The following is a 25,001-nucleotide window of genomic DNA, read 5'->3' as shown; positions in this document are numbered from 1 at the left end:
TGATTGGCTGGAAAAGCCAATCAGTAAAATATGTGTGTGTGTTTCTGTGTGTGTGTGTTTCTGTGTGTGAGTGTGTGTGTGCGTGTGTGTGTGTGAGGACGACACTTCATGTAAATTTCTTCTTTGGTATCAGGGAAATATGCTAATGAGTTCATTTAAAGGTAAAGTTGAATATTTGCTGATCAAACGTTCCTTGTGTTTCATGTTTCCAGTCGTCTCCAGCTGATAGATTACATCTGAAATAAATTTATCTCCAGGTATTACATTTTAAATCGGTTTTTAAAAAGTGGAAGTTGAGACGCTGGCAGATCGAATCCGTTCTGGTTTCACTTTCAAACAGCGTCTGATGTTAAAACATTTAATGAGGAAACTTTTTTTTATCTTCTCCATGTTCAACAGCTTCATTTCCACCAACAGCATTTAGAAAACTAGATATTAGTTTCATAAACATGTGAGCCATATTTCCAGAGACACTGAGAAAAGACGGAGGGAAAAACTGCGACGTTTTTCCTTCTGCTTCCTGTTCCAGCTCTCTGAGGAAACTCAAAGCATCGGCTTTTCCCGGCGGGAACGCTGCGCCTCACAGGAAGAGCTGCAGAGGAAAGAGGCGTAGGCCTGTCGCGATAAACGATAAGTCAATTAATCGGACAATAAATTAAAACTATCGACCTCATTTCAATTATCGGCTATGTCGTTTCTTCCTGCCTTTTTCTCTTCCTGTTGATGACACTGAATGAACAAAGGCTCAACTCCACTGACCCTCTCTTACTTATTTCTTAGCGTAACGCCCAGCGCGCGCTGCACCATCTGAAGTCGGATTGTCGACTCATTATCAAAACCTGAGAGACATTAGCCGACAGAAAGCTGAGCTATGACGGTTCGATCGAACCGTGTTGTGTCCAACAATTGACACAAAATAATAAACCCAGTTCACTAATTTATTAATCAATTCCTTACTACAATATACCGTCAATGCATGTGGCTAGTGTCAGTCTGACTGAATGACAATCATTATAACCTATTTATGTCACGTTAACGAAGAACAGCTGAAAAGTTTCCGGGTTTTCTGGTTGAAATTTCGCTCCAACTCCTCCCCTAGTTATTTATACTTTCTTTGCATGAAATGTTGAATAAACATTCATGTTGTTTCCGATGTTGCTGGACTTCGGGTTGCATCGTGTCAGCTGTTCGGGATTCCCTCCCTGTTTCCCCTCAGAAAGCAGGAGGAGAATCTGCGCTTTCTGATTGGCTACCGGTCACCTTCAACAGGCTGTGTCACTCTCCCAGTCTGGATAAATCCTTGATTTAGATCTTTGTTCAACAATCTTAGAACTCAGATTGTCGTTCAGGGTAAAAAATCCTGTAGTTTGAACTTTTGCATCAGGCAGTCGGATTCTTTTCTATTTAAATCTAATGATTACAGAAGGGCAAGATAATATACAGACTTCATAATCTGCACTCTTTTGGTTGAATGCAGTGTTTATTTCCAGTTTGGCTTCATGTTGTTTAGTTTGTATTCAAGTACATTTATTGTTAATGGAGACTAAGAATCTATTTTAGTTTTGGTTGTTTTATTTATTTTGTGTATCAGTTTCAGTGTTAAGTGTCTTTTGAAAGTAAAGTGTTTCTATCTTTGGCAGAAAATCGCATGTATTATTACGTAATTTCCATTAAATCAATGTAAAAAGGTTTTCAAACAATATTATCGTTTATCGGAATAATTTTTGAGACAATTTATCGTCCATCAAAATCTGTATCGTGACAGGCCTAAAGAGGCGACGCTTCCTCTGGACGGAAACTGGAGAACCTGACACAAAACCCAGAATCGATTCAGAGCAGCTTCCACAGGAACGGAGGACAGGAAGAGTTCATCACTTTATCTGAGTCGGGCAACGAGCAATGAGTCAACTTGTTGCAGAATGAGTCAACTTGTTGCAGAATGAGTCAACTTGTTGCTGAGTTAGTCAACTTGTTGTCAAATGTGTCAACTTGTTGCTGAATGAATCAACTTGTTGCTGAATGAATCAACTTGTTGCTGAATGAGTCAACTTGTTGACTCATTCGACAACATTTTGCCTAAAACTGTTTCAGTGCTGCCCCCTATGGGCTGAGGTGTGGCTACTGCAGTTGAAGTTGACTCACTTGTTGCTGAGTGAGTCAACTTGTTGCTGAATGAGTCAACTTGTTGCTGAATGAGTCAACTTGTTGTCGAATGAGTCAACTTGTTGCTGAATGAGTCAACTTGTTGCTGAGTTAGTCAACTTGTTGCTGAATGAATCAACTTGTTGCTGAATGAATCAACTTGTTGCTGAGTGAGTCAACTTGTTGCTGAATGAGTCAACTTGTTGCTGAATGAGTCAACTTGTTGCTGAATGAGTCAACTTGTTGCTGAATGAGTCAACTTGTTGCTGAGTTAGTCAACTTGTTGTCAAATGAGTCAACTTGTTGCTGAATGAATCAACTTGTGCTGAATGTCAACTTATTGTCGAACGATTCAACTTGTTGCAGAATGAGTCAACTTGTTGCTGAATGAGTCAACTTGTTGCTGAATAACAACTTATTGTCGAACGATTCAACTTGTTGCAGAATGAGTCAACTTGTTGCTGAGTCAACTTGTTGCTGAATGAATCAACTTGTTGCTGAATGAATCAACTTGTTGCTGAATGAGTCAACTTGTTGACTCATTCGACAACATTTTGCCTAAAACTGTTTCAGTGCTGCCCCCTATGGCTGAGGTGTGGCTACTGCAGTTGAAGTTTGACTCACTTGTTGCTGAATGAGTCAACTTGTTGTTGAATGAGTCAACTTGTTGTCGAACGAGTCAACTTGTTGTCAAATGAGTCAACTTGTTGCTGAATGAGTCAACTTGTTGCTGAGTGAGTCAACTTGTTGCTGAATGAGTCAACTTGTTGCTGAATGAATCAACTTGTTGCTGAATGAATCAACTTGTTGCTGAGTGAGTCAACTTGTTGCTGAATGAGTCAACTTGTTGCTGAATCAACTTGTTGCTGAATGAATCAACTTGTTGCTGAATGAGTCAACTTGTTGCTGAATTAGTCAACTTGTTGTCAAATGAGTCAACTTGTTGCTGAATGAGTCAACTTGTTGCTGAATGAGTCAACTTGTTGCTGAATGAATCAACTTGTTGCTGAATGAGTCAACTTGTTGCTGAATGAGTCAACTTGTTGCTGAATGAATCAACTTGTTGCTGAGTGAGTCAACTTGTTGCTGAATGAATCAACTTGTTGCTGACTCTTCGTCACTGCAGACCGCTGTAGTGCTGACATCACTTCAGACGATCTGCTCAGCAAAATTTCTATAATTTTTGACATTTCTGTGCCAATTTGTAGAATATTTTGCCTAAAACTGTTTCAGTGCTGCCCCCTATGGGCTGAGGTGTGGCTACTGCAGTTGAATTTTCCTATTGGTTGATTTAAAGGCATGTCACTCAGTCGCCCTCTGGTGGCGAGTCTGAACTGGCTGCAGGTTTGTGACGAAGGAGCTGAGACAAACACAAGGTTGCTTTTTTGACAAATAAAAAAAATTTCATTTTCAATTTTACTGTTAATTTTTCTTGAAATAAGTGAATGTTTCAGAACCAATGGAACTGATAGGAGATCAATACTCCTGATCAGATCAGATCAATAATCAAATATTTCTGCTGAATCCATTTCAGGGTAAATTACATGTAAATTAGTTGTTATTGTTCATAAATGCAGCTTCGCCTCATGAATGCTGATGTGGGAAAGTTTGACTGGTTTCACTGCGAAACCAGTGAAACCAGTGAAACCAGTGATACCAGTGATACCAGTGATACCAGTGAAACCAGTGAAACCAGTGAAACCAGTGAAACCAGTGATACCAGTGAAACCAGTGATACCAGTGAAACCAGTGAAACCAGTGATACCAGTGAAACCAGATCCAGTGAACCAATGATACCAGTGATACCAGTGATACCAGTGAAACCAGTGATACCAGTGAAACCAGTGAAACCAGTGAAACCAGTGATACCAGTGAAACCAGTGAAACCAGTGATACCAGTGAAACCAGTGATACCAGTGAAACCAGTGATACCAGTGAAACCAGTGAAACCAGTGAAACCAGTGATACCAGTGAAACCAGTGATACCAGTGATACCAGTGAAACCAGTAATACCAGTGATACCAGTGAAACCAGTGAAACCAGTGATACCAGTGAAACCAGTGAAACCAGTGAAACCAGTGATACCAGTGAAACCAGTGATACCAGTGAAACCAGTGAAACCAGTGATACCAGTGAAACCAGTGATACCAGTGAAACCAGTGATACCAGTGAAACCAGTGATACCAGTGATACCAGTGAAACCAGTGAAACCAGTGATACCAGTGAAACCAGTGAAACCAGTGATACCAGTGAAACCAGTGAAACCAGTGATACCAGTGAAACCAGTGATACCAGTGAAACCAGTGATACCAGTGAAACCAGTGAAACCAGTGATACCAGTGAAACCAGTGAAACCAGTGATACCAGTGATACCAGTGAAACCAGTGATACCAGTGAAACCAGTGAAACCAGTGATACCAGTGATACCAGTGAAACCAGTGATACCAGTGATACCAGTGAAACCAGTGAAACCAGTGATACCAGTGATACCAGTGAAACCAGTGAAACCAGTGATACCAGTGAAACCAGTGAAACCAGTGATACCAGTGATACCAGTGAAACGAGTGACCAGTGAAACCAGTGATACCAGTGATACCAGTGAAACCAGTGATACCAGTGAAACCAGTGATAGCACTGAAACCAGTGATACCAGTGAAACCAGTTAAACCAGTGATACCAGTGATACCAGTGAACCAGTGAAACCAGTGATACCAGTGAAACCAGTGAAACCAGTGAAACCAGTGATACCAGTGATACCAGTAATACCAGTGATACCAGTGAACCAGTGAAACCAGTGATACCAGATACCAGTGAAACCAGTGAAACCAGTGAAACCAGTGATAGCACTGAAACCAGTGAAACCAGTGAAACCAGTTAAACCAGTGAAACCAGTGAAACCAGTGAAACCAGTGAAACCAGTGAAACCAGTGAAACCAGTGAAACCAGTGAAACCAGTGAAACCAGTGAAACCAGTGAAACCAGTGAAACCAGTGATACCAGTGAAACCAGTGAAACCAGTTTATTTACTGAGCAGAAATGGACCTGATGTAGAGCGTAGCCATGGCAAGCGAGCGTGGATCTATGACTGCTTTCTCCCTTCATCATGTTGCAGATAGATTTAGATGGTGATGCCTTCACATGCAATCACGGAAAACAGACTTTCATCTTGAGAATTTAAAGTTCAAAATGTTTATTAGAACTTTTTCCAAAGTGAATTTTCTTTGGCTGCATTTCCTCACCTTTTAAATTGTCTCTGCGTTGCAATATTTTTAGACTTGTCGTTAGCGATCTGCTCTGCGTTGCGCTAACGGGGGCGGCAGCATCATTAGCACCTCGGCCTCAGCATGAACAGAGCGACAGGAAGCTGATGACAGCAGCAGGTGGCGCCGTGTGAACCGCCAGGCAGCCCGACGGCGCCAACATGGCGTCTGCAGTCAGAACCAAACTGCATGTCGGTCCATTAAAGCTCCACACAGCAGACAGAACAAAACCAGTTTTGTTCTGTCAGAATGATTAAAACTGAATTAAGTTCATTGGAGTGAAAATGCTGCTGCAGTGATTATCATTCAGCTCCATATTATTATTCTGTTTAAAAATATTTATTCTCAAAAATCTGAATTATTTCTTAGTATTTTGACTTATAATAATTTAGACTTTAATTTTTACTGTGATTTACACCTGGTTTAGTAATTGATTCTTGATTAATCCCATCAATTGTTCCTTCATTGCTGAATATTTGTGGCTATTTTTCCAAGAAAATTAGCAGAAGTATTAATGTTTTTGAACATTTCTTTAAAATGAAACGACGTTCAAGCTTCACACCTTTATTGTGTCGTTTCTTTAACCGATTCCTCCCCATTTTTCTCTCTACTGCAGGGTCAGAGGTCAGCGGCGAGATAAGGGAACTGAAAGGGAAACTTCTCTTCCTGTGTCAGACTCTGACTATCCGCCGCACTGATCAGTCCTCCACCTGTCCACGACCCACGACCTGTCCTCCACCTGTCCAGGACCCACAACCTGTCCTCCACCTGTCCAGGACCCACAACCTGTCCTCCACCTGTCCAGGACCCACGACCTGTCCTCCACCTGTCCACGACCCACAACCTGTCCTCCACCTGTCCAGGACCCACAACCTGTCCTCCACCTGTCCAGGACCCACGACCTGTCCTCCACCTGTCCACGACCCACGACCTGTCCTCCACCTGTCCACGACCCACGACCTGTCCTCCACCTGTCCAGGACCCACGACCTGTCCTCCACCTGTCCACGACCCACGACCTACGACCTGTCCTCCACCTGTCCACGACCCACGACCTGTCCTCCACCTGTGTTTCTGGGTGTGTGTTTATGTGTGTGTGTTTCTGGGTGTGTGTTTCTGGGTGTGTGTTATGTGTGTGTTTCTGGGTGTGTGTTTATGTGTGTGTGTTTATGTGTGTGTTTCTTTGTGTGTTTTTGACTGAAATAGTTTTTGATTTCAGTACTTCATGCTGCACATTCACAGAATGACAGTTTGTGGATCTTTATAATCCATAAAATGTTTAGAAAATCTGCTGTCATAATAATTTGGAACAGAACATTTTGAGTTTTTATTTCTGAAAATAATCTTGTTCTGATGGGAGCTTGGATCAGTAAAATTGGATTTATACTGTAATAGTTCATGACTGTAAAATTAAACTGACCATCATTTGACCATTTAAGGAAATCTGAGAAAATATCACTTGCATAATAATTTGAATGCAGTTTATTTTATCAATATATATTTGATTAAAATGTGAAAATGTAGGTTTGGGATGGAAAGTTTGGGAATCCCGGACCTAAACGATTAAAAATGATTTTTAAAATGATTTTTCTCACCGACGCGACGCACAGCAGGAAACAAATGATTGTTAGAACAAACTTCCTTCATGTAAAAATAAAACCGCAGATGTTACAGGCAGGAGGCGAGAGGATCAGATATTCTGGTGGAAACAATCAAAGAGAAAATGAGGAAAAACGTTCAGACCAACGAAAAGAAGGAAAACAAGAGAAACGATGAGTCTGACGCTCTCTGGTCCATAAATCTCAGGCTGACAGCAATCTGCTGAACAAAGACATAATTATAGGTCCATCATCTCTTAAGGCTGGAGTGAAATATGTTCTTTGGTTTCCCCATCATCCCTCACTGTCTCTGCTCCTGCCACCGTTCCTCCCGCTGAACATCGCCTCCGGCACGAAATGCACAACCAGGAAGCAGGAAAGAGACTCTGAAAGCTGAGAAATGAATTTTGCTCTCACCAAACGGCCTGCGTTCTGCGCAGAGACCATGAATTATTCATGCTGGTGCTCGGACTAAATGAGACGTTTGGAGTAAGTACAAGGTTGACTTCTGCATAAAAATCAGAAACACAAAGAGGAGTTTCTGTCTGAATCATTGCAGGACTGAAGGAGTTTAGAGCCGACGGTTCTAAACCTCCGCTAGTCTGAGCGTGTTTACAACATACTGGACAGCAAACTAACCAAAGGTCCACAAAACTCAACAGCAAAGAAGTTATTAGGAAACCCTCACATTGATTCTCACTGAGTGGCTCTAACTGCATCAGGTGGAGAGAAGCTCTGACCCGTTTACATGTCTGGTTCTTCAGACTGTTGGAGAAACCAGGAGATCCACAAGCAGCTTGTTGTTCTGGAGAGGAGAGTCATGAATTATTAGTATTACTAACAGCTGCCAACGTGTCCAGATGTGCAGTAAATTCACCCTGAAAGCATCACAACACACTAGACGCTACATTTCTTCCAGGCAGTCTGAACGATCCACAGAAAATATCCCATCTGTTTCTCTTGATGAACTGAATCGTATCTGATAGTTCCCAAAGCGTCTGCAGTTCCCAAAGCGTCTGCAGTTCCCACAACGTCTGCAGTTTCCAAAGCGTCTGCAGTTCCCAAAGCGTCTGCAGTTCCCAAAGCGTCTGCAGTTCCCACAACGTCTGCAGTTCCCACAACGTCTGCAGTTCCCACAACGTCTGCAGTTTCCAAAGCGTCTGCAGTTCCCAAAGCGTCTGCAGTTCCCAAGCGTCTGCAGTTCCCACAACGTCTGCAGTTCCCACAACGTCTGCAGTTCCCAAAGCGTCTGCAGTTCCCACAGCATCTGCATAAGAAGTAGCAATGAGCAGTGAGTGTGTGTGTGCCTTAATAACACACACACACACACACACACACACACACACACACACACACACACACACACACACACACACACACACACACACACACACACACACAGTGGATTGCTGAAAATGCCTTCATCATGTGAGACGCAGCTGCAGAGACTCGCTGCGTTTCGGTCGAGGCGTTTCCACTTCCACGGCTCCGTTTTCCTCTGAATGGTTCAGAAATCATGAACAGGCAGATTTTCAATGAGCTGCAGTTATGAAAATCAGAATTGTGGAATATTTTTCTACTGTTTCAGATGTTTCTGCATCACTTCTCACAGAATCGAACCAATCAGGAGCAACAAAGCGAACGGCACCGGCGGGTCAGTGTGAGGTCAGCAGAGTGGGAATACTCACAGAGACGGACAAGCAGCAGTGTGGACAGCAGCACAACAAGGCTAGTGCGGTGGGAGTGGGCGGAGCTGCAGTATCTCTTGGTCTTTGTACAGATGCACACCTGAACTTTGACCTCTGTGCTGTTGGACAGAGGGGGAATGCCTGAGTCCGTGATGAGCAGCGGCAGCTGGTAGTTGGCTTTCTTCAGACTCTGCAGGAGCATGATCTGGGAATGAGTGGCTGCAGGAGACACAGCGACGGAGAATTAGGAGATCTGCTCTGCATCAAAGCTTATTCTGCACAGTGTGTGTGTGTGTGTGTGTGTGTGTGTGTGTGTGTGTGCGTGTGTGCGTGTGTGTGTGCGTGTGTGTGTGTGTATGTGCGTGCGTGTGTGTGTGTGCGTGTGTGCGTGTGTGTGTGCATGTGTGCGTGTGTGTGTGTGTGCGTGTGTGCATGCGTGTGTGTGTGTGTGTGTGTGTGTGTGTGTGTGTGTGTCAGCCTGAAGTAACTACCAGGTTAGACTTTGCTTAACACTCAAGCGACAGAAATTGGTGCATTTGAAGTTGCCTCCGACGGTTACATGGTGTTGCATCATTTTAAACCAGTTTCCAGTTGTGACAGAAACGCTGCAGTTCGTTCACTTCATGCCGTAATGAGACAAAACGCAGGAGCTGCTGAGCCCGGCGGCACCAGAACCCAGAGCGGGTGAACCTCTCCAGGAAGCACGTCATCCTTTACGGAGAAACTGAACCCGTGAAAACCGTTCCAACACAGATCCGATCTGTCGGATCAGAACCCGACTCCCCCAGAAATACTCTGATTACTCTGCAGGGATCAGAGCCGGAGCTGCTGGAGCGTTTTGTGTGGAAACATTCATCCTTTCTGGGACGTGAACAAAACAAATCAGGCAAATTTAGATTTCAGGAGGAACAGGGTCAAAGGTCACACATTGGGTCAAAATGGGAGAAGAAGTGGAGGTGGAGGTCAGGCTTTAGCTTAGCTTAGCTTAGCTTAGCTTAGCTTAGCTTAGCACACTGAACTCCTTCCTCTCATCAGGATGTAATTTCTTCCATTCGTCTGATGGAAAGCAGGTTCTGGACAGATGAGAAAACATGAACAGCTTTTGCAATCCTCTCTTTCTGGAGGAATAAAGATCATAAAACGGAGGAGGAAAAATGTTCGTATTGTTGATGAACATATGCAGCTAATAGACAAGCAGCCTGAATAAAGGCAGCAAACAATAACTGGTTTGTTTTATCCCGGGTGGATAAATATCTGGGTTCTGCTTCCTGATCAGAAACTCACAGTTGATTCTGGTGACCCTCCATGTTTTGTCCAGGCCCGGTTGTTTCCCCAGCTCTATCTTGAACGGCGCCCCATTGGGCGCCAAGTCTCTGTCCCGTCCTGCGACCACGGCGACGTTCATGTCGCCGGCGTCCTCGCACACCTGCGCCACCGACGGCACCACGAACGGCGCGTTGTCGTTGTAGTCTTCCAGATGGACGACGAGCGTCCCCGTCCCCGTGGCCGGCGGCGTCCCTGAACACAAAACAACAGAGGAAGAGCAGAGGTCATGGATTCAGCTGCTGCTCAACAGGACGGATGAAGAAGCAACATGGATAAAACCTGCTCTGAATGTTTTAGTGAAAATAAACCGCAAACGCAGGACGATCATGTTGGTCTGAGAGGATAAACATGGACGCCTCGTCCTAACGAGCCGCCTGACCCTCGTTACCGACCCCCTCCTGGCTGGGTGAGATAAAACCGTTCTGCTGCTCCGGTCATTAGAGCTTCAGAAAACAAACACGGCTCCAAGGGTCAGGCAGCAATTAACTCCTCAAGACATGATCTGTAATTGGAAAACATAAAAATTCTCTAGTAAACTAACAGCGTCAGTCACCTGGACTGAGCAGAGCAGCTGTAATTCTCCTGTAATCATCGTCAACCAGCTTTCTTTCTGCCCCAACTTGAGACACGGTGATGGAGGCACCAAGAAAAACTGAAAATATATCAGAGGAAAATTTTAAATCCCATTTCTGTGGCTGTTCATTCAGTAAAATCATCCGAAACGAGATAATTCAGCCGAGGCTGTTGGATATGACGAGACGTTTCGGTTTTAGACCATAACATTTAATTTCATGTCATAACGACACAAACGCAGATAAACTCAAACATTTCTGTCGACTGTAAATTTGCTCAAATAGGAATTATAAAAATAAATTCCCTTCATGGAAACTTCACAAAGCAGCAACATGCTTATTACGAATCCCTGGCCTCAACGTGTTTTTATGCACATTATGTAAATTTGCATGTCTATTAAAAACTGATTAGCATCTGAAAAACTGTCTGAAATATGACCCAAAATCCAGGACAGGTGTGTGAAATATTGTCTCTGCTGCCCAGATGTTGAGCTGTTAGCATGTCAGGACAGTCATGTCTTCAGTCAGAGGCTTCCTCAGAATCGTTGAAAGATTGACTGCTACTGCAGCTCCTTGCAGCCCACAGCATCACCATCCACAACGACTCTGAATAAACTTGGATTATCTGAGTTATAACAACTTTTAATTTCCCTTTTGGGATAAATAAAGTACCTGAATGTAATTCATGGCTGCACTGCAGTTGGGTTTTTTCTTTCGTGATGTTTTACGTTTCAGCCATGATGATAAATATTAAGAGCTTCCAGCCGTAGTTACAAAAATAATTTAACGACATCAACTACGAACAGCAAATCAATATTCTCCATGAAAACAGAGCAGCATCATGCAGGCGGCGGCGACCTGCATGATGCTGCTGAGAAACCGAACCCACTGCTGCCTCTCTTCAGCAGACCATCATCTGTTCGCCAGGCTCCAAACTTTCATTTCATTCTCAGCTGTAAAAAGCATCAGCAGATTGTAATGGTGAAAGATAAGCAGGAATCAGATGTGATGGTGGAGAGTTTGTCATTTGTGCGGCTTAATCGTCGTGAAATGACTCTGATCTCTGCGTGCGTCGGCTTTCTGCTCGCTCTTCAGGAAAGACAGAAAACAGCAAACGCTCCTTACATGCTGTAGATAAATACGGCCGTAACGATATCAGCGGCAGATCAGGACCGAAGAGGAATTACTTTGGCAAAAGCCGATGGAAAATGTGTTGCAAAGCCAATCAAAGACAGAAGCTCTCAGGATAATCCATTATCTCTAGAGATGGAGACCAGAGAGGGAGGAGAGAAGTTGGAGCCCCGTCTGTGAAAAGATGCAAATTTCAACCCATTTGCAGTTTGCAGGGAGTCTCTGTGCTTGGCTAACTTTAAATGAAGCTGTTTGTCTTCCTAAATGAATACCCCCCTCACCAAGCACTCCATTTGCCGGAGCCTCCTGCCCCCGTTGCATCATCATCATCCGCCCGGCTCCGCTTCAGTGAGGCTCGTCTGCCGGCCTCCACTTCACACCACTGTCACCAAAGTTTGGCTTCAAGTTTCTGGAGGAATCAGAGCCTTTATGGCTGCATTGTGTTCACTCTGACTGCCAGAACAGAAAGAATCAGAAAATACAGTTTGACCCGAAACTGTCTGGAAGAAGAAACAGAGCAGAAGGGACATCTGGTTCCCACTGCTGTTCCCACCACCATTCCCACCACTATTCCCACCACCGTTCCCACTACTGTTCCCACCACCGTTCCCACTACTGTCCCAGCACTGTTCCCACCACCATTCCCACCACTGTCCCACTACTGTTCCCAGCACTGTTCCCACTACTGTTCCCACCACCGTTCCCACCACCGTTCCCACCACTATTCCCACCACCGTTCCCAGCACTGTTCCCACTACTGTTCCCAGCACTGTTCCCACCACCGTTCCCACCACCGTTCCCACCACCGTTCCCACTACTGTTCCCACCACCGTTCCCACCACTGTTCCCAGCACTGTTCCCACTACTGTTCCCACCACCGCTCCCAGCACTGTTCCCACCACCGTTCCCACTACTGTTCCCACCACCGTTCCCACCACTGTTCCCACCACTGTTCCCAGCACTGTTCCCACTACTGTTCCCACCACCATTCCCACCACTGTTCCCACCACCGTTCCCACCACTGTTCCCACCACCGTTCCCACCACTGTTCCCAGCACTGTTCCCACTACTGTTCCCACCACCATTCCCACCACTATTCCCACCACCGTTCCCACTACTGTTCCCACCACTGTTCCCACCACCGTTCCCACCACTGTTCCCACCACCGTTCCCACTACTGTTCCCACCACCGTTCCCACCACCGTTCCCACTACTGTTCCCACCACCGTTCCCACCACTGTTCCCACCACTGTTCCCACTACTGTTCCCACCACCGTTCCCACCACTGTTCCCACCACCATTCCCACCACTGTTCCCACCACCGTTCCCACCACTGTTCCCACCACCGTTCCCACCACTGTTCCGCTTTAACCCGACTCCAGTTCATCTGCGTAGGAACTTCGGTTTGTCCATTGAGGTGTGAATGCTAAGCTAACTCTGATCCTCCAAGCCTCGCTCTGGCTTCAGTAGAAGTGAATCCTGGTTCGGTTTGAACGGCAAGCGGACCAGAGACCGCTCCACAAGCAGGAAGTGGACCACAGTGCAGGGCATTCTGGGTAAATACAACCAAAGCTAACATGCTAGCCTAGCGCTAGCAGCAGAAATGGCTCCTGGTCTTCAGCCAAAGACTAAAGAGAAATCACTAAACTCTGACGCCTCCATCTTGTTTCATCTGGTGAAACAGGAAGTTGCTCTCAGTGTCTTCAGAGGTTTTTGTGTTTCCTTCAGTGGTTGTTGGTGCAGCGCCCCCACAGGCCAGGAGGGGAACAGGTGGAACCAATCTGCTCCATTTCCTTGGAGCCGATTGGTTGAAATCCCGAAAGCAGTTTGACAGATTTCCTGGGCTAATTGTTGAGCCGCCTGCTGTTTCTGTTCGGCTCTTTATTCTCTGTGATGAGATTATTTTATGAGAAACAACCACCGAACTGATGAAATATTGATTCAGCAGGAAGATTCAACAGAAAACACAACAGAGCTGAGAGGAAAGCTTCATTAAGCTGGCAAGATTGTCGTTATAATAACTGATATTTATACTTTAGATGCATAAAACTGATGACATGCAATCAGAATCTGAAGCAGGAGGTTTAACTCACGGGTTAAACCTGAAAACAGAAACTAAGGAACCAGCAGAGACATTACAATTCAAAATAACTTCAAATAAAATAATAAGAACTATTTACAAGTCAATTATTTACCTGCCCTGTTTAATTAAAGACGTTCATAATGAAGCGCAAAGCAGTGGAGCATGAGGATTAATATTTATTTTCAATAACAGGTGCTTCATGTTTTATCTTGGTTGTTTTCCAGACAAACTTAAAGTTTATCAGTAATTTTTCTGGACAGATGATATGTAGATTATCATTAAACATAAGCAGAGAAAACATCAGCATATTAACTAAACTACTATGGAAATCAACAAAATCAGATGGAAGCATGTTTGGCCGATAAAGAGTCAAATCTGCTCTGATGTTTTGGGTTTGGATCATTTCTGTTGGATTATTTAAGTTTTTCCATATTCATTTGTTTGTCGCGTTTAGTTGTTAGTTCATCTTTACTTGCATTTAAATTAATTTCTTCCTTGTATTTGTTTTTCTTTCTGGTTTATAGATTATTGAGTTGCAGTTCATTTCATTCGTCTCTTCGCTCTGATTGGTTACAAACCAAATCTGTAAGAGAGAAAATGTTTCTGCAGAGTCGTGGCTTCGGCCTGGACGGGCCTCCACTAGCAGTCAGTCTTGCAACGGCTCTTGAGAAGCCTCTGACTGAAGGCTGTTCCAGATTAAGGTCTCATGCTAACATGCTAACAGCACAGCATCCGGGCAGCAGAGACCACATTCAGCATGATGACATCATCAGCTGTCAGCGCTGTGGTCCACACAAGTCCAGGGATTCTGGTCTCTCCGGTTCTTGGCTAACGGCTCGTTGTGGCAGCAGCAATGATGCTGAAGAATATTTGTTGGTTCTGAACCCAAAGCGCCTGAACCGGTCCTGTCCTGGTTCTGACGCGGAGAGGCTGATCGGGCCGGAGCGACGGCTTAACTGGCCACATGCTTCAGAAATCAGGCCAAATGAGGAAATGATTTCGTTTTTACAGAAAAATGTAAAACTCCAGAGCTAAAATTAACTTTACACCAGCAGAGATCGATTGTAATAATTTGGTTTCAGATCAGGAATTACTCTAATTAGAAGAAGAGATTAGCTTTAATTGTCTCCATCGCAGAAACTTCAATAATAAAAACGCCTGCAAGCCGACAACGTCTCTGCAGCGGCGCGGCTCTCGCACACAGAAACGCGGCTTGATGGATCACAAATAATTATAGCAGCAATCTCAGCTCAGCGGTAAATTAAAGATAATTAATTAAAGTTATTTTTGTAAGGTGTGCAGAGAATTTGTGAAAATCTTTTCTGATTAAAACGATCCTGGCTGCAACAGCTCAGCCAACAAACGCAAACGAGTTTTTATATTTGATTTCTTCACCTGAGTGCAGCAGCAGCTCGCAGAAGTTTTCACACCCTGCTGAGCGTCAGACAGACGAATCTGTCTGCATGAGGCATGTTCACACCCTGAACCAAAACTCTGGTTTCCAGCTTTCTGAACAACAAACAGCAAAAACATTTTCAGTTTTTAACTTTCATGATTTTTAAAGCTGACAGAAAAAGACGAGATTACTGAACCTTCTCCAAATACATCTGGTTTGTATTCTAATTGTTTAGAACAATTCTGACATTTTCATGAGGAAAAACATTAAAGTGATGATACATAAAAACATAAAAGCGTCTTCATATAAAGTCTGGAGGCTGTAACGAGACGATAAGGACTGACGGTCAGGAAGATGCTCAAAACGTGACTTTTTTCTCAGAATCAACATCAAAACGGCTCCAAGTTTTGTGGAAGATCCATTTATTCTGATTATCGTCCAGATGATGAAGGAGAAGTTTGACTCTCAGCAGATCGTCGGCTCAAAGCGACAGACGAAGAGCAGAGAGGAAACGGCTTTTATCCGGATCTGGGTCCGGTTCTGTCTAATCACTGACAGTTTCATGGTGACTGGTGGAGCTGTGCTCGGCCTGGCAGCCGTTCATTTGCTTGCTGTGTGTCAGGTGTGAAACACCTGTGAGGTCATGTGACCCGGTTCTGTTGTTACGGTTTGTTTTCGCAGCAGAAACGTCACTGATTCATTTAACGTCGACAGAAGCAGTTTATTCGTCCAGATATTAAGGGAACCATAAAGCTCTGCTTCGTCTGGACCTTCGGCTGAAACGGCTTTTATTTTCCTCCTGTCCGAGATGAGAGACGCCGGCGGAGATGAGAGACGCCGGCGGAGATGAGAGACGCCGGCGGAGATGAGAGACGCCGGCGGAGGATCGACTCCCCAGGCTCTCAGACTAATCCACACCTACAAGCAACAAACACTGTTTTCTTCAAATCTTCCCATCAAACCCCCCAAACACTCATTTGCTCCCAACACTTGAGCTTTAGGCCAACACTTTCTTTCCCTCTGACAGCCACTCTCTGTTCTTATCAAGCTTTTCTGTCTCCACTGTGACTTTTCTCTCCTGCAGGAGGAACGAGCAGCTCGGCCGAATCCTGCAGCACCTTGACCAATGATGAGTTCAAATCCTCCACCTGTTTCCTCCAGAGGGAAACGTGTGATGATGATAAAGTTTCAGCTGCAGGAATAAAAGCAAATCCATTTTTATTTTCTTTGGTGACAAAACCACAGGCCTGACCTCTTCCTCTGACCTCCACCGGATTAAAATATGTTCAACTTGTTGAGTTTCCCAAGCACAGAGAGTAAGCCAACATGTACTGGACTCATTAGACTGACATCCAGCACAGCTTCGGTGCAGACAGCCGTCTAAAAATACCCTGACTCTGATTGCAGGCAGAGTCTTCCTCAATCTCCTGAAAGCAGAGGAGGAAGAGGAGCAGCAAGATGACAGCGAGTGAGTAATATCTCAGAAGAAAATGTTGCAACACAGCAGGTTAGCAGCCAGAAAACTGTAAAGGTGGAGCCACTGAGGTAAAAGAGGAGGATGGTGGGAGCTTTAGTGTCAGAGCAGATTTAAAGGGACAGGAGCAGGTTGAGTCATAATGCCTGAACGCACCTCCATCACTTCCCAACACATCCTCAGCTCACACTCTCATGCACTTTTCATCAGCTTCAATGAAGTTTAGTCTTGTTGCAGCTGCAGCACCACCATCTCTCAGACTTGAAGCCGATTGCCTTCATGTTCTGAGAGCAGGAAACGCAGCAGCTTCTGCATCTGCACAACGTTCAAACCTTTTCAGGTGACCTGAAAATTAAAATATGACAAATCTGTCAGCATAAAGTTTGAAGAAATATTCAACTTTATGCTGTTTGGTTTGAGGTGAATTTGGTGAAGCTGATATAAAGCTGCGTTCTTCTTCTACAGTTATTTAAACGTTTCCATGTTTGAAGTCTTATGGAAAAACAAAACGTACAGATTCTGACAAACATCTACTGCACGACATCAGCTGTGTCTTTAAATTAAACTTTGAAAAGCAAAATAAAGTTGGCAAAAAGAGAAGAAACTTATTTCCTCCTCTGTGATTCTGATATTTGTGGAAAATCATTTTAAAAAAAAACTATAGTTTCAACATGAAGATAAAAAAAATGTCTGTATAAATATATTATTGGTACTTTCAGTGTTATTCTGAATATTTTATCAAATTAATTCATAACATTTAAAAACTAGTAAAATGTTGGTTTGTTATTATAAATCCTGATTATCTGAAAAACAACTAAATATGAATTTTAGACAAAGTTTCTAGAGCCGCTGTGTTCAGTCCAAGAAGCCGCATGCGGCCCCGGAGCCGGAGGTTGTGAACCCCTGAACCAGATTCATGGTTAGAAAAGATGAAGGTGATATTATTGTACAAAAGAATCAGTCAGGAGAAGGAGGTCAAAATTCCTCAGGCTATACAGTAGTTTTCTTACTGGTCATTAACTTTGTTCTCTTTATTTTTTTGTTACTTTTTAGCCTGGATCCAGAGGTCAGGACGGATCCAGAGGTCAGAAGGGATCCAGAGGTCAGGACGGATCCAGAGGTCAGGACGGTTCCAGAGGTCAGAAGGGATCCAGAGGTCAGAAGGGATCCAGAGGTCAGAAGGGATCCAGAGGTCAGAAGGGATCCAGAGTTCAGAAGGGATCCAGAGGTCAGAAGGGATCCAGAGGTCAGAAGGGATCCAGAGTTCAGAAGGGATCCAGAGGTCAGAAGGGATCCAGAGGTCAGAAGGGATCCAGAGTTCAGAAGGGATCCAGAGGTCAGAAGGGATCCAGAGGTCAGAAGGGATCCAGAGTTCAGAAGGGATCCAGAGGTCAGAAGGGATCCAGAGTTCAGAAGGGATCCAGAGGTCAGAAGGGATCCAGAGGTCAGAAGGGATCCAGAGGTCAGAAGGGATCCAGAGGTCAGAAGGGATCCAGAGGTCAGGACGGTTCCAGAGGTCAGATGGATTCTAGCAGCAGTTCGGCTCTGCAGCAGACAGGAAGTTAGAGCCGGGGTTACATCCTGTTCCTGTTACAGCCCGGTTCTGCCAGGTCCATCAGGCAGAACCAGCAGGCTTCAGCTGTTTCAAATCACTAATGGAGGAATAATTTCTAACGTTCAGATCGATCAGTAATTGATCGATCTGCTCGCTGTCCCTTCGCTCATCTCTTCCCCTCAGCTATCGCGATCACATGGCACCTGCTAATCTGATTGGCTGATCAGAAGTGTAAATGAAACCAGCCAGAGCCAATTACAATAGACACGTCATTAAAGGAGAAGACTTCAGGGAGCGCGCAGCGGCCGCCGCGGTGCCGCCGCCGTGCCGCCGCATCGCTTCTGCTCTGGCAAATTGCTTCCAGAATAGAGTTTAGCTTATCAGCTGCTGTTGTTACATCCAGAGATCGAAAGGCTGCGAGTTTCAGCCGCAGCCTGCAGGAAGCTGCTTTCTAACGAGCAGCCAGACAAACTGCAGATCAGGAAGGTCCTGCTGTCAGGTGACCTTTAACCTTAACAGCAAGGATCCAAGAAAAACATGGAGGTTCATTTTTAAACTTATATATTCACCATTTTATTCCTTCATTTATAAATGTTGCAGTTTCCAACAAAAGATTTACCTCCAAACTAAATAATTAGAAAGCTTGCTAAGCTAAATGCTTAGTTTACAAATTAAATATTTAGTTTGAAACTGTGACATTTATAAATGACTAATCAATAAAAATGAAGCTGTCAATGCGGCGCTGTGACATCAGCACCGCTGCAACCAATAGAAAGATTCCACTGCTTAAGCACCGTTTGACCTGAAGAGGGCAGCACTGACATAAAAATATCAACGATTGCACAGAAACATGAAGATAGAAATTAAAACGCTTCTCAGCATGAAAGATGTTGATGTTTTCCATTAATGCCTGTTGATGCAAATTCCACACATACAAACACTGATATTTTGCAAATTTACATGCTATAGAGCATGTAAAGCACAAATAGTGATTTTTCTTCTGGATCATTCAGACATTTGGATGGAAACTAAATCAGCCAAACTGAAACTCATGGTCATCACATTTCTGATCAACTGGAAGGTTCTCCATCAGCCATGTTCCCCTAACTCCATCAGCCATGTTCCCCTGACTCCATCAGCCATGTTCCCCTAACTCCATCAGCCATGTTCCCCTGACTCCATCAGCCATGTTCCCCTGACTCCATCAGCCATGTTCCCCTCACTCCATCAGCCATGTTCCCCTAACTCCATCAGCCATGTTCCCCTAACTCCATCAGCCATGTTCCCCTGACTCCATCAGCCATGTTCCCCTAACTCCATCAGCCATGTTCCCCTCACTCCATCAGCCATGTTCCCCTAACTCCATCAGCATGTTCCCCTGACTCCATCAGCCATGTTCCCCTGACTCCATCAGCCATGTTCCCCTAACTCCATCAGCCATGTTCCCCTCACTCCATCAGCCATGTTCCCCTAACTCCATCAGCCATGTTCCCCTAACTCCATCAGCCATGTTCCCCTAACTCCATCAGCCATGTTCCCCTCACTCCATCAGCCATGTTCCCCTAACTCCATCAGCATGTTCCCCTGACTCCATCAGCCATGTTCCCCTAACTCCATCAGCCATGTTCCCCTGACTCCATCAGCCATGTTCCCCTAACTCCATCAGCCATGTTCCCCTGACTCCATCAGCCATGTTCCCCTAACTCCATCAGCCATGTTCCCCTGACTCCATCAGCCATGTTCCCCTAACTCCATCAGCCATGTTCCCCTAACTCCATCAGCCATGTTCCCCTAACTCCATCAGCCATGTTCCCCTGACTCCGTCAGCCATGTTCCCCTGACTCCATCAGCCATGTTCCCCTGACTCCATCAGCCATGTTCCCCTAACTCCATCAGCCATGTTCCCCTGACTCCATCAGCCATGTTCCCCTAACTCCATCAGCATGTTCCCCTGACTCCGTCAGCCATGTTCCCCTGACTCCATCAGCCATGTTCCCCTGACTCCATCAGCCATGTTCCCCTAACTCCATCAGCCATGTTCCCCTAACTCCATCAGCCATGTTCCCCTAACTCCATCAGCCATGTTCCCCTGACTCCGTCAGCCATGTTCCCCTGACTCCATCAGCCATGTTCCCCTGACTCCATCAGCCATGTTCCCCTCACTCCATCAGCCATGTTCCCCTCACTCCATCAGCCATGTTCCCCTGACTCCATCAGCATGTTCCCCTAACTCCATCAGCCATGTTCCCCTAACTCCATCAGCCATGTTCCCCTCACTCCATCAGCCATGTTCCCCTCACTCCATCAGCCATGTTCCCCTGACTCCATCAGCCATGTTCCCCTGACTCCATCAGCCATGTTCCCCTAACTCCATCAGCATGTTCCCCTCACTCCATCAGCCATGTTCCCCTAACTCCATCAGCCATGTTCCCCTGACTCCATCAGCCATGTTCCCCTAACTCCATCAGCCATGTTCCCCTGACTCCATCAGCCATGTTCCCCTGACTCCATCAGCATGTTCCCCTGACTCCGTCAGCCATGTTCCCCTAACTCCATCAGCCATGTTCCCCTAACTCCATCAGCCATGTTCCCCTAACTCCATCAGCCATGTTCCCCTAACTCCATCAGCCATGTTCCCCTGACTCCATCAGCCATGTTCCCCTGACTCCATCAGCCATGTTCCCCTAACTCCATCAGCCATGTTCCCCTGACTCCATCAGCCATGTTCCCCTAACTCCATCAGCCATGTTCCCCTGACTCCATCAGCCATGTTCCCCTGACTCCATCAGCCATGTTCCCCTGACTCCATCAGCCATGTTCCCCTAACTCCATCAGCCATGTTCCCCTGACTCCGTCAGCCATGTTCCCCTAACTCCATCAGCCATGTTCCCCTAACTCCATCAGCCATGTTCCCCTGACTCCATCATCTGACTTCATTTTTCAGCCCGTCCCGGCAGCTCGTCTCATTTGGGTCGGCGTCTTTAAAAGCTTGTCCAGATCTTGCTGGAAAACGTGAGGCGAGGAGGAACGAGGCGCCGTTTCCCATTCAGCTCCTCACAACAAGCAGCAGCAGTGTTTTATGTAACAAGTATCCTAGCAGCGCCACTCTAACACAAGTTCCCTGGGTGAGTGGGCAGAGGCTTATTTGTTTAGGTGTGCCAGGCACAGCGCTGACTCCTCATCCGTGGATGAATCAGTATTCCAAGGACACACAAGAGGCGAGAGCTGATAAAGCCAACAACAAAGAGGGAGAGGGAGCCATTTCTTCCCTGGTGGAGCTGAACAAAGATATCCTTTAATCAAAAACGCAACATGAGCCTGTTTACAAGGTGGTGACTTCCCCCAGAGATTCTGCTACAAGAAATGAAAGGCAAAGAAAGTCATCCAGGAAGAGAGGCGGAGGTGTGGGAGTCAGAAGAAACAGCGACGGTTTGGGGTTAATGAGGTGCAGTGGAGAGACGGAGGAGGAAGGAAGAACTGCACTGAGTTCATCTGCTTCAACCCGCGTTAAAACTCTGGACCAACACGTCCACATTATTCTGGATCTGCTTCTCTGGTACCGGTCTGGGTCAAAATATCAGAAATGGCCCCGCCCCTCTGGCTCCTCCCATCCTGCCCTCCCCATCTGGCACCATTTTCCAGTGAAACCCAGTTCTCTGCTGGTCATGCAGACTAACAGAACCAGTCCTACTAACAGAACCGGTCCCCCGCGGCCAGCCAGGCGCAGGTCCTCCTCCGTCCTCCAGGAGGCGATGTGCCGTCATCAGGACCTTCCTCCTCTCTTCCTGTGTGTTTGGGCTCCAGCAGCTTCCAGCTGCTTTACTTTGAGCTTCTGGATCAGAGCAAATGATGCGACTGTGATGAACCCTGGAGCTTATTACCGTGTTCAGCCTCCTGCCTCAATGTCTGTTTAATTCCTGCAGTAATTAACGAGGACGGCTCTTAAAAACACACAGCGCTTCACTCCTGAGGCGAGCTGAAGGTCTGTCCTCTGAGCTGAAGGTCTGTCCTCTGAGCTGAAGGTCTGTCCTCTGAGCTGAAGGTCTGTCCTCTGAGCTGAAGGTCTGTCCTCTGAGCTGAAGAGCTGAAGGTCTGTCCTCTGAGCTGAAGGTCTGTCCTCTGAGCTGAAGGTCTGTCCTCTGAGCTGAAGGTCTGTCTCTGAGCTGAAGGTCTGTCCTCTGAGCTGAAGGTCTGTCCTCTGAGCTGAAGGTCTGTCCTCTGAGCTGAAGGTCTGTCCTCTGAGCTGAAGGTCTGTCCTCTGAGCTGAAGGTCTGTCCTCTGAGCTGAAGGTCTGTCCTCCCGAAGGTCTGTCCTCTGAGCTGAAGGTCTGTCCTCTGAGCCGAAGGCGAAGGTCTCTGCTGATGGCTTTACAGGTTTAATAGCAGGTTTGGTGGCAGCCGGCACAGGATAATGTGAAAGTGTTTTTCAGACAACTGGGGTCTTGATAATGTATTCATGTCTCCAAATGACAAATGGCTCCCACCAGAAGGCAGTTTAACATTTAAATGAGAAAACAGAACAAAAACACCCAGCAGTGTGTGGAAACACAGGAGCCGGCCAGAGAGGCACCAAGATATTAAAACCCAATATAAGCAAACAATTTCAATCCATCCACACACACACACACACACACACACACACACACACACACACACACACACACACACACACACACACACACACACACAGCGCCCCACCAGCATCACAAGCAGTGATTCCCAGGATGCCCAGCTGTTGTCCCAGCAGGGACTCAGAGCAGCAGACGATCTTTTGGTGCTGAAGCTTCGCTGCTGATCAGACTTTGCAGAAGCAGCTGGTGGGTTTTGGGTTCAGGCCGGAGCAGAACCCGTGCAAACAGGCTCCGCTGCCGGCCAGGTCTTGCTGCAGCTCAGCTTATCGCTCACTAACTGAGCGATGGGTGGAGGTACACGCTGCGAGCAAACACAGATGGATGAAGGGCTTTCAGACAGACAGCAAACACACATTTCTAAAAGTGCTGACAGGTCAAAACAAATAAGCTACAAAAGCTGAGCAAAAAATGTCATTTAAATCTTATTTTACTGATTCAACAACAATAACCTGAACAACAAACACGCCTCCAGTCACTAGGGGGCAGCAGTGCTCCAACTGACCAACAGGCTGCTGTTCAGCAGCAGTAGAAGAAGAAGAAGCCTGCAGTCAGACTGCAGAGCTGAAGGAGAAGTTTGACAAACGACAACAAGGCAAAGCAGAAAACGATGGGCTTTGGGTTCAACTAATTACTTCATCTAAAATATGAATATTTTACACAAATATTAATATTGTTTTTTTAAGTCATAAACTTCTGAAGACAAAACAAGATAAAAACAATGTAATTTACTTGCTGCACATTATGTTATTAAACTGAATCTGGAAATTGATTTTCAGACTTAAAACAATAAAATGAGCTGAAACAACTTCACTGTTACTTTTTGCAGCTCATTTTATGAATCTGTTTTGATAACCAGGTGTGCAGCAAGTAAATTGGTCCAAGTCAGGTTTATGACTCTCATATTCTAGTAATAAAATGAAAATAGAAATTAACTTTTTTATTTTTACTTTTCTTTCAGAATAGAAGGAATTATTTTGAGTAAAGTGTTTACTTGACTTCCTTTAACTGCAGATGTTCTCCTGCAGTTTATTTTTCCCTCTCATGTGATTGTTTCATATAGATCTGCTTGTTTGACACGGCTCTGCTCTCAGCAGGAAACCCGCAGACTCCACATAAATATAAAGATGATGATGTGTAAGAGGAAATCAATACCCTGATAGCAGCTACACAGGGAAGCTGTCATCCAATCACAGCAGAGATTACTGTGAGGACAGAGCCAATTTCTCAGGCCGTTGACAGAAACTGCAGGAGTAAAATGGGCCGGGTCAGAACTCGATCTGCTGCTCCGGCTCGCAGCTGGAGGACTGGAAGGCGGATTTATGCTGCGAAAGCTGCTGCTGCTTTTAAGATGCAGAACAAGAACAGAGAAGTTTGAGCTCCTGCTGTGATGCTGATGGTTGATGTTCTGGACACGTTGGGTTCATGTCTCAGTTCTTCACCGCAGCGTGTGTGTTCCCCCCGCCTGTCCCCGGTCCGCCTGTCCCCCGTCCACCTGTCCCCCGGTCCACCTGTCCGTCCGCCTGATACTCATTTAATTTATCCAGGTTGGACATCCTAGATGTACTAAATGCGCCACTCACCACCTGGTGACGTAAGCAGTGACATAACTGTTACATGTCTGAACATTTAAAAGTTTCTGTCAGACATTAAACTTTGACTAATCCCTCGGATTTTGCTGCCATGTTGGATTTCTCTCCTCCAGCCTTCAGCGGGAAGTTGATAATAATCAGAGCGAATCTGCAGAACGCAGCATGAAATCAAATGACACTAATGACAAAAAAAGCTGATTTGACTTTAAGCAATGAGTGACTGAATGCATTAATGTCATTCTGACTGCATTAGTGGGTATGAACTGATCTGTGTAAGGGGCTTTGAGACGACGTTAGTGTTGATTTTGTTGAATAAATTTGGACTTAGTTTCAGGGTATCTACCAGGTTTCGTCTAAAAAAGCAAACGAAACCTTCAGACCGTCCTCTTCGTCCTCCTCACTCTCTGCTGGATCTACTTTCCATTTGTCTTTCTTCCATCTCTCCCCCCGTCCTCCTGGCTCCATATCTTCTTCTTGTTATCTCGTCTCATGTCCCTTCTTTTCTCCGCCTGCGCCGACCCTCCACCTCTCCCCGCCTTCTCCTCCGGCCCCATCATT

General features: G+C 45.5%; 1 protein-coding gene across 1 annotated transcript in view; it reads right to left on the bottom strand.

Annotated features, from left to right (window-relative positions):
• cdh13 (cadherin 13, H-cadherin (heart)) overlaps window positions 1-25,001 on the bottom strand; it is a 278,962-nt gene that overhangs the window by 1,708 nt on the left and 252,253 nt on the right. Inside the window, 2 exon segments of the mRNA XM_055040045.1 lie at window positions 8,688-8,906; window positions 9,972-10,205. Of these exon segments, the coding sequence (XP_054896020.1) occupies window positions 8,688-8,906; window positions 9,972-10,205 (453 nt within the window).

The sequence above is a fragment of the Poeciliopsis prolifica genome, unplaced genomic scaffold (genome assembly GCF_027474105.1).
Source record: "Poeciliopsis prolifica strain line A6 unplaced genomic scaffold, Auburn_PproV2 SCAFFOLD001, whole genome shotgun sequence".
NCBI lineage: Eukaryota > Metazoa > Chordata > Actinopteri > Cyprinodontiformes > Poeciliidae > Poeciliopsis > Poeciliopsis prolifica.
The sequence above is the reverse complement of the archived record's forward strand: the minus strand, read 5'-3'. Positions and strand labels throughout refer to the sequence as shown.